At 51.9% G+C, this 9,309-nt stretch overlaps 3 protein-coding genes across 4 annotated transcripts in view; 2 read left to right on the forward strand and 1 right to left on the reverse strand.

Annotated features, from left to right (window-relative positions):
- The window catches only part of LOC114041830, a 4,624-nt gene extending 870 nt beyond the window's left edge, over window positions 1-3,754 (forward strand). Inside the window, exons 4-8 of the mRNA XM_027860469.1 lie at window positions 1,219-1,352; window positions 1,635-1,750; window positions 1,976-2,050; window positions 2,448-2,513; window positions 3,273-3,754. Coding sequence (XP_027716270.1) covers window positions 1,219-1,352; window positions 1,635-1,750; window positions 1,976-2,050; window positions 2,448-2,513; window positions 3,273-3,512 — 631 coding nt within the window. The 3' untranslated portion in view covers window positions 3,513-3,754. The remainder of the gene's footprint in view (window positions 1-1,218; window positions 1,353-1,634; window positions 1,751-1,975; window positions 2,051-2,447; window positions 2,514-3,272) is intronic.
- A 1,045-nt stretch (window positions 3,755-4,799) lies between these two features.
- On the forward strand, window positions 4,800-6,984 carry LOC114041804 (E3 ubiquitin-protein ligase RNF181-like). Its single transcript, XM_027860430.1, is given in 6 exon segments — window positions 4,800-4,928; window positions 4,930-5,147; window positions 5,479-5,612; window positions 5,806-5,921; window positions 6,363-6,437; window positions 6,852-6,984. Coding segments are annotated over 6 exon segments (732 nt in total). The 3' UTR covers window positions 6,912-6,984.
- Window positions 6,985-7,776: 792 nt separating this feature from the next.
- The window catches only part of TMEM150A (transmembrane protein 150A), a 5,237-nt gene continuing 3,704 nt past the window's right edge, over window positions 7,777-9,309 (reverse strand). For both annotated transcript variants that reach the window (XM_027860428.1, XM_027860429.1), the window contains 2 exons: window positions 9,021-9,198; window positions 7,777-8,595 (listed from right to left, as the gene is read on the reverse strand). In XM_027860428.1, coding sequence (XP_027716229.1) covers window positions 8,354-8,595; window positions 9,021-9,198 — 420 coding nt within the window. In that variant the 3' untranslated portion in view covers window positions 7,777-8,353. The remainder of the gene's footprint in view (window positions 8,596-9,020; window positions 9,199-9,309) is intronic.

Here is a 9,309-nt window from a genome sequence, read left to right on the forward strand (position 1 = left end):
GTTGAGGGATGGAGATTATCTGGGGTTTCCTTGTCCAGAGATGAGGAATTATCTGGGGGTCTCCTTTTCTAGGCTAGAGATTATTGGTGGAGGTGGGACTGTCTAGTCCAAAATTGGGGGTTGAGGACCAGATTTGTTCAGGCTAGGGATTGTGTGGAAAAGAGAGGGGGGAGGTGTGTGCATTCTTGTGTGTGTGTATGTGTGTGAAGGGAGTGGTTTATTGGGAGCTACGGATTAAGGATTATTTGGGGGTTGAGTTTAAGGAATGGGAAAATTACCTGATATTGAGGAGGGGGAAATTATTGGGGGAGTAGTGATCCCCGAGTTGAAGATTATTTTGGGACTGGGCAGCTGTTTGTCCTAAGATTTGGAATAAAATAGGACCAATGATATCATCAGGGGGCCAAACATTAGGTTTCTGGTGTAGGGTGGGTAAGGGAAGGGGGAAATTAAACCAGAGGCAAGGGATTATGGGAGGGGAGGGGTTGTTTGGTGAGTGTATGGGAAATGTCCAGAGAAGGGCATTGCTGGAGGGCAGGGGTGGGGCATCTGGAGGGGTGGGTGGGTTGGGGGAAGGATCTAGTATCTGAGAAGAACTAAAGCTGAGATTTATCTGGGAAAGGGGGTGCTGGAGGTAGGAATTGTTGGGGTTTGGGGAGCATTCACTGCCCTGGTGTGACTCAACCATCTTTGCAGTGAACACTTTTTTTTTTGTCATTGTTTTTATATCATGGTCATTTCCCAATTTACATTTCCACCCACTCCTCCATTAAACTCATTCTGCACCAAAAAAAGCACACTTGAGCAAAGCCAAGGGAAACGGTATCTGACAGTGCATACTACCACATTCCATCCCCATGGACACCTCCCCCTCCCAGACTGAGAGGAGGGAGGTGTGTCCTCATCTGTCCTCTGCAAGTGAGGTTGTCTTGAAGATCCAGTAGAGTTCACACTGTTTTAGAGCTGGTTTCATTTACCTTAGCGTGATGATCGCACGTATCATTTCCCCGATTTTCTTCTTCTGCATTTCTTTATGCCAGTTTTGCCGTGTTTCTCTGGATCCTCCTGACGGTCATCTCTTACAGGGCATGTTTCACTCATGAGCCATTCCTTAGTCATTTCCCACCCAATGGGCTTTGTTTCCAGTCATCTTATCACAAACATACAAAATGATGCTATGAATATATTGGTATATTTGGGGACTTTCTTTCTGCCCAGGACACTTTTCAATGGGATGGGCATTGAGCTGCCAACAGGTGAGCTCTTTAGCTGGGAAAACCGACTTCCTCCTCCTGCTGCCAAGAGAGCCGTGGAGAACCTGCCAAAATCCACCATCACAGGGGCCCAGGCTGGTGAGGGGCCGCCTTCCCCCAGGCCCTCCTTTTTCTCTGCCACTTCCCAGTTACCTGTTTGATCTTTATGGAACCAACATTATTCCCTCCCCTTCTTCCTCTACCCAGCATGCAACTAACTCCCTGTTCAATCTTCCAGACCAGGCTGGGTGAAAAAAAAAATTCAATGAGGGGGTCAAATACCCCTAGAGACTGGCCTGCCTTTGAGGAGACAACACTGGGAGGGATTGGGGTGGGAAGGTGGAGGAAACAGGGCCTGATGTGATGAGCTTCCCCTCTCAGACGCAGGTGTCAAGTGCCCTGTGTGCCTTCTGGAGTTTGAGGAGGAACAGACTGCCCTGGAGATGCCCTGTGAGCATCTCTTTCATTCAGACTGCATCGTGCCCTGGCTAGGCAAGGTATCCCCAGCTTCCCAAACAGTCCTTCTGGTGTCCAGCCCCATTAATATACATTGGCCTGCCCATCCATAGATCTTGAATATCGGGGATATTCAAGAGACAGACAGACAGAAGCTTTCTTCTAAACATAACCTTAAGGCACAGACCCCAGAGGTGACACCATGGGAAGGGAAGAGAGGGAGAAATGGACCCTGGACCATCTTCATTCCCACTCTGTCTTCCCAGACCAACAGTTGCCCTCTGTGCAGATATGAGCTGCCTACAGATAATGAGGACTATGAAGATTACAGGAGAGAAAAGGTAGGGCCAGGCTTGGGGGAGTGAGTATCCCCTGCTGCCAGACCTGAGATGCCCCATGGCAGTGTTCCCTTCCCTAAATCGCAAGGCCAACTCTAGTGTAGACAGGAGAATAGTGCTAACTCCAGTGGCATCGTCCCCCTGATGGGTTCAGAAGACCAGGATTTGAGAGACTGGATGATTAGCTAAGGTTTTTTTATACCTCTCAATTCTAAGATCCTCTTCACTCTGTAACCACTTTTAATGATCTATGACTCCATGGAAGTGGGAGGGGACTAGTCATGTCCTTCTTTCCAGAAGTCCAGTCCCATAAGTCCACCAAAGGGCCCCATGGCAGATCTGGGTGTGTGGGGAAGTGGGTTGTGTGGGGACATGAACTAACATGGGCCTTATTGCCCAGTCAGGGAAGGATCCGGAGATGTGCCTGGATCCTGCTGAAAGGAGGGAACGTCTCCTCTCAGATCAGGTCTGTAATAGCGGGTGGAGGGGGGTTGTGATGGGAGGAGGGAAGAGGGGATCCCTGGGCCTGAGTAAATGATTGAGCCATTCATGATGGGGGTCCCTAGGATGTGAATATAATGGGCAGAAACTTCAGTGTCTTACCTCTACATTTTGCTTGTACTGATCTAGCAGTTGAGGTTCTGAGGACTGCTGAAGACCTATGAAGTTGGGGTTTCTTCAGGATATAGGAGGTATAGGATCAATAAGGGTAGTGAGGCTTGCTGATTGTGGTCAGAATTAGGATGAGGGGAATTTGGTCCTAATTGCTCAGTGCTAGGAGATGAGCAGGGAGTGATCCCAGGGTACTCAGTCCAGTCCTGCCTTCCGACCAGATGGGTTGGGAAGGGACCATTGGGTCATCATGAGTTAGGGAGTGAGATGGGGAGGGGTGGGCAGTGGAAGATAAAAATGAAGGAATCAGGCTTCCCCAAGGATAGAGTAAGCTGCTTTGTGAGGTAGTGAATTTCCCATCGTAGGATGTGGAAATGTGAAATATCTGGGCTGTAGAAGAGAATTCTTGTTCAGATCCGGTTGAGCTTAGTTTCCTTCCGAAGTCCGTTCTACCTCAGGGGTTCTAAGAGGCAAGTGGAGTCTGGGAGCTGAGGGAGAACTGCTGAGGACAGAAGGGCTGGCTGCCTTGGAGGCTACAGAGGGAAAGGCTTGGGGAGATAGGAGCCCCTCTCCAGTCCACATTGATAACCCTCGTTGGCCCCTGCCATTCCAGAATGCTTTTGCCAGGGCAAACAAGGCCCTGGCTCTTAAGCAGCCTTGGGCAGACTTGGACGGGAACATTCGGTGCCGCCTCTTCTTGGGCCTGATCATCACGGCCTTAATGCTGCCCCTCCTGAAGTGGATTATTGTGGCCACCACGGAGCGTCCTGTGAATCTTCATAACCCAGCAGCAGCGTGGCACCAGGGGGCCACAGCCAAAGGTTGGGGGTTTGATCCAAGGCCGGGAGACTAAACTGCATCATGGGGGATGAGAAGCCAACCCCACCCAAACCACTGGGCTCCCCTAAGGAACACTGGTTGGTGCTGGAGTTGAAGAATCCCTGAGGAGCTCTCTTTGGGGGAGCTGACTCCCCCAGCTGTACCCCTGCACGATGCCCTCTGCCCCTGCCAACTCCCCGTCCCCCTGGGGTACAAGCTAAATCACCCCTTGCTATGTAAAGCAGAATAAAAACCCCTCTTGGGTAAAAGACCAGAGTCTGGATTCTATGTGAAGTGCTCAGGGGAGGTTCTCTACTTAGGGGGTGACAGACTTGTTAGCAAACCTGTTTCCCATTCTCAAAGGACATCTTGTCCCCAACTGAGATGGACTTTTCCAATAATATCTGTTGTTGACTCTCTAGGTCCAGAGTTTTCTCCCCTTGCTCCTCGTGCCAAAGACAGCCTACCCAGGAATCAGAGCACCTGGATGCAAAGTTCACCCCATTGCTTACTACGCTTGTGACCTTGGCCAAGTCACTTGTCTCAAATGAGAGGGTAGAATGAAATGGCCTCTGAGGTCTGTTACTGTTCTAAAGCTATGATCCTCCAGGGCGCTTTGGAGGGCCCTTTATAGTGTTTGCAAAGGTATCAACCTCACATAGAAATGAGGGCCACAGATCAGTACATAAGGACCTTCCAGGGTCACATATTGATTCAGTTTTAAATATATTTAAATAATTATATAGTTAAATAATTCCCTGAGAGCCCTGGGCACCCAAGCCATAAAGGGCATGAGCTGAGAAGGTGCTTGCATCAGGGAGCACCGTGCCCCTCAATGAGATCTTAGTAGGGTCCACTTGGCTGAAATCAGGATGGGGTGTGACAAACCAATGGGCATTTAGTAAGTGCCTGCTCTGTGCTAGCCTTGTGCTGAGACTCTAAAGAAGGGACTACCCCCATCCTCAAAGGTCTTAAAGCCGAGTGCACATTGGGGTCAGAGGCGCCGGGGTCACAGTCCAGAGATGCTACTTGGTGACCTTGGACCATCAATTGGACTGGACATTCTCTACAATTCCGATGTAAGTGCTTTGATGCCAAGAAGGGCAAAGAGCGGCCCACGGGCAGGGCGGAAAGAAATGACGCTCCCACACAGGCAGCCTTCCCGGAGGAGGTGAGACTGAGCCCAGGCTCCAAGGCCAAGTACCAATGTGATTATCGGCAGAAGACCTCGGGTGCGTGGGGGCAGCACTGAGACAGTAGGGGCCGGCGCAGCCCTTACCTGGCAATCTGCCCTGGCTCCGCCTCCTGAGGCCAGCAACCAATGAAAACCTGGGATCGCGGGCTGCCTCCATTGGCTCGAGCTTCAGACCACCTGATTCACACAGACCAATGGAAAAGTGAGCTTGAGGTTTCCGGGGTCTCGCATCCCGGAGGGGCGTGGAGTCCTCTTTTTTGAAGGCTCTGATTGGACGTTTTGACGGAGGCTGGTCTCCCATTGGCCAGAGTGGCGCGAGAAGGGCGGTATCACTTCGTGCCTCATCACTGTGTCAGGGGCCCCTTGCCGGCCAGGTTTCACGGTTGCTATGGCGTCCTACTTTGAGGAGCACGACTGCGAGCCGGGAGTGCCGGAGGAACAGTACCGGCAGAATGCGCTCCTGGAGCTGGCACGGTGCGCGGGGGCGTCATCGCCCGGGGCTGGGCCGGGGACGTGATCCGGAGCTCCGGAGGGCTGGGCCGGGGGCGTTATCAGGGGCTCCGGAGGGATGGGAAGGGGCGTTCTGCGAGGCTCGGGAAGGACGGAGGGGGCGTTCTCCGAGGCTCCTAGGTGTGCCTGGGGCCCAGGGAAGCAGTTACTGAAATGGAAAGTCCTGGGCTAGGGGAGGCTTTGGGAGACATCAGAGTCCTGGTGTTAGAAATCATGTGGGTAAAAGGGTCCCAGGAAAGAGGGATTGTTGCCCTGATCTAACAGCCCTCCTCCTGTTTCCAAATGCTTTTTCTAGGACACTTTTCAACGGGATGGACATTGAGCTAGCATCTGCCGACTTCACAGACTGGGACCACCGACTGCCTCCTCCTGCCGCCAAGAGAGCTGTCCAGAGCCTGCCAAAAGCCATCATCACAGGGGCCCAGGCTGGTGAGGGGCCTCCTTCATCCAGTCACCTTCCATTACTCTTCAGCCAAGGCAGACCCTAGCATTCTTCCTCCGCCCTCCCCACCCCTAGCTCAGTCTTGGTCTGGAAGGCCATAGTGCTGAAATGGATGGGGGGGTGGTAAGGTGTGATCTATGCGGCAGAGTGTACCCAGGCTAATAAGAGTTTTCCTACCAGACAAGGGTCTGAAGTGCCCTGTGTGCCTTCTGGAGTTTGAGGAGGAACAGACTGCCTTGGAGATGCCCTGCCAGCACCTCTTCCATTCAGACTGCATTCTACCATGGCTGGGCAAGGTATCTGAGATTTCTGCACAATCTGCCCCCTGCCCTCTCTCTTGTACCCATTTCCCTCACCATTTGTTTACTTCACACACCCATAGACCTAAACTTTATTCCTATTCGTGTTGGAATGTTAAGGATGAAAGTCACAATCAAATGAGCTGTAACCAGAGGAACTGAAATTGGAAAGAAGTAGAAAGGGGACCCACAAGTCCCTCCCTCTTCTCCTATGCCTCCTAGAATCCCCAGCTCGCTCCCATACTACCTTTCTACACGAGGCTTTTCCCAATCCTGCCACTTGCTAATCACTTGGTATTTATTACTCTGTGTACAAATTGTTCCCATCCAAAAAAATGTAAATGCCTTGAGGACAGGAACTGTTTTTGTAGCCCAGATACCTGTAGCACATTTAATAAATGCTTATCAATGGAATGATCACTCCCATTGTTTACCTAGACCAACTCCTGCCCACTCTGCAGATGTGAGCTGCCCACAGACAATGAAGAGTATGAAGCGTATAAGAAAGACAAGGTAAGTACAAATGGAATTGGCCTGACCCTCCAGGATGGGGAAAATAGAGCCCACCCTCATGGCATTTCCCCTACCCAAGCTACAGAAAGCCCTGGCCTGGAAGTCAAAAGACCTTGAGTTTGAGGTTTGATTTTGCCTCTTTGAGACTGTGTAAATCTGGGTAAGCCAGCCTCTGTCAGTCTGTTTCCTTTTCTGGAAGACAGGTATAAACATGTCCACCCTTGGCCCGTCCTCAGGCTTCTGTGAAGATCAGTAGGAACCACACGTAGGAGGATGCTCTGCAAGGCTGTGTCTTTTTGACTTCTTTGGCCCTCTCCCTGTCCTACAGGACAGGCCCCTGGAGGGAGGCTAGGTAACTACCCCTCCTGGAATCAGGCGGGCTTTCCCTTAACTTTTCCTACTCTCCCCCTGTAGGCTCGGCGGCAGCAGCAACAGCATCGTCTTGAATACCTCCATGGAGCCATGTACACATGATGGACTTCCTTTTCCCCCTCCCATTACTTTTCCTCGTGTCAATTAAACGGTTTCCTCACCCTGAGCAACAGCACCTTTGCCTGGGAGGATCTGTGCCCTGAGAAAGTGGAAGCCTTGCTTTCATTCCATCTCTGCTAGTGGAAGGAGAGTGGGTGGGATGGAGCAGTGGGCTTCTTGGTGCTCCCTTCTCTCCCCCTCCTGGAGAGCTGGCTTCGGATGGGGAAGATTCAGTGCAGATGGGAGACAGGAAAGAACCAAAGATTAAGGCCTTGAGTTCAAAGGACAGTCATGAATCCCTGGAGAAGGGAAGGTAAAGAACCTTACTGGCCACCGTCCTAAACTTAGAATAGGAAAAGCTATCCTTAAGGAAGGAGTAGTGGGCAGCCCACTTAGGGGGCCAAGCTTCTGGGGGTGTGGTCCAGCTCACAGCACTTCAGAGTTGGGTGGGGTCTCTGAATGGAGACTTCACAGTGAGAGAGAGAGAGAGAGAGAGAGAGAGAGAGAGTGTGTGTGTGTGTGTGTGTGTGTGTGTGTGTGTGTAACCAAGGACCCAGCCTAAGTCTGCCTCTCCAGCTTCCATTGTTCCTAACTCTGCTCCCCCTGGACACCCTTCTCCCCATTGGAGCCAACCCTTCAAACATCTGAACCCAGGGCCCCTTGGCCTCAGCCAGACTTCTGTCTTTCTTGTGTCCCTTTTGAGCCACCTTCATGTGGCATCTTAAAGTCCATGACTGTCCCTGTTGCTCTCAATGCTCCTTCAGCTCATCAACACCCTTCCTAAAATGGAGACATTGCAGTCTTGGGTCCAATGAAAAGCCCTTCCCCCAGCTAGATGCTCAGTTCTTCAAAACAGATCGCCAAACACTCAAGAGTTAGATTTTTTAATAGATATAAAAAAGTACTAAAATATCCGTGTGGTTCTGCTGGGTTACTTGCCCTAATGGAAGCAGGGAGGAGCAAAGGGAAGGAAGTCTCAGCAGTCTGGAAGGCTGAGCCTGTGGGCATGGTCTGAGAGCTGGGGGGAGGGGGGCTCACTAGCTGCCTCCTTCCTATACCCTTTGCTTTGTCCCAGCCCCCAAAATTCCTGCAGAAAGACTCCAGTGGCCTGGCCTCAGAACCAGTGGGGAGCAGAAGGCACCATAAGGGCTGGATTGGTGAATAAATGAGGATAGGGAGTGTTTAAAAAAAAAAAAAAGACAAACAAACTGAAAACAATACACTGGGATTGAGCAGACTGTTGCCCCCCAGGCAGCCAGCAGGGGTCGCTGCTCTTTCATGGCACAGGTGTCAAGTTGAGGACATTGATGGGTCCTCCCCCAAAGGGAGGATGCACCCCATCAGTAATACTTTCTTTAAAAAAAAAAAATCTTTTTGGTACAAAAGAAACCCAACGAAGCTGGAGGAGCGGGGCCTCGGCTGTCCCCCACTGACCTCCTTCCGCTTTATATCATGGCAATGCTCTCTGGTGCGCAGTTGAGGTGGGTGGAGGTGCTACTGCTCCCTGGAGACTTGCAGGCCCGGCCAGGGGCCGGCTGGAAGGCAGCCACCAGCGTGTCTGTGGACACTGCCCCAAACTCGTAGCTGAAAGTGCCGTAGAAGATGAGGATGTCCATGACGAAAACCCACTCGGCCAGGGCAGCCACGTGTTGGAGCTGGGAGCTTTCGTGGATAAAGAAGATGCCACCTGTGGCCAAGGCTAAGGAATCCAACCGCTGTGGAGACTGCCCATGCCCCTACGCGGGAACTGTGCGTTCAGGGAGTTGATCCGTATGATACCTTCCCAGCCTTCCCCCTCGCTCCCCCCACCCCCAACCTTACTTGGGCTGGAGGAGGGGCAGATGGGAGAATTCTACACCTAGAAGCAGCCAGATGGCCCAGGGAGGCAGGAGGACCGAGTCTGAATCTTGCCTCAGACCACAGCAGTCCCACCACTTGACCTCAGTTTCTTCAGCCTCAGTTTCCTCATCTGTACTAAGAGATGACAAAAATACCGTCTACCTCCCTGAGCTGCCGAGGGTCAAACAAGATGATACACAAAGCCCTCGGTAAACTAGCTATCACTCTCTTGGGATTCCCTTGTTCTCCAAGGATCAGCCCCATGAAGGATACTGAGGACCAGGGCGACAAAGGCAATAACGGCAAGAGCGGCGCGGAAGTGAGCTATGGCAAAGTCCAGGGGAGCAGCAGCACCATGGTAGGAGAGGGCACAGTGGAGACAGACAAAGAGAAGCCCTGCTGGGAAGGCAACTCCTGCCCCGATATAGTGCAAAGACTTGGCGTGATCCACCTGCGGCAGGCATGAAGAGAAGGCATTAACCGAAGCTGCCTCCCACGTCTAGTCATGCTGCTGTACCCTCCGTGGCTTAGCCAGGCCAGAGAGCCCAAGGACAAGGGTGCA

This window comes from Vombatus ursinus, unplaced genomic scaffold, assembly GCF_900497805.2.
Source record: "Vombatus ursinus unplaced genomic scaffold, bare-nosed wombat genome assembly UNPS02014181.1, whole genome shotgun sequence".
In the NCBI taxonomy this organism is placed as follows: domain Eukaryota; kingdom Metazoa; phylum Chordata; class Mammalia; order Diprotodontia; family Vombatidae; genus Vombatus; species Vombatus ursinus.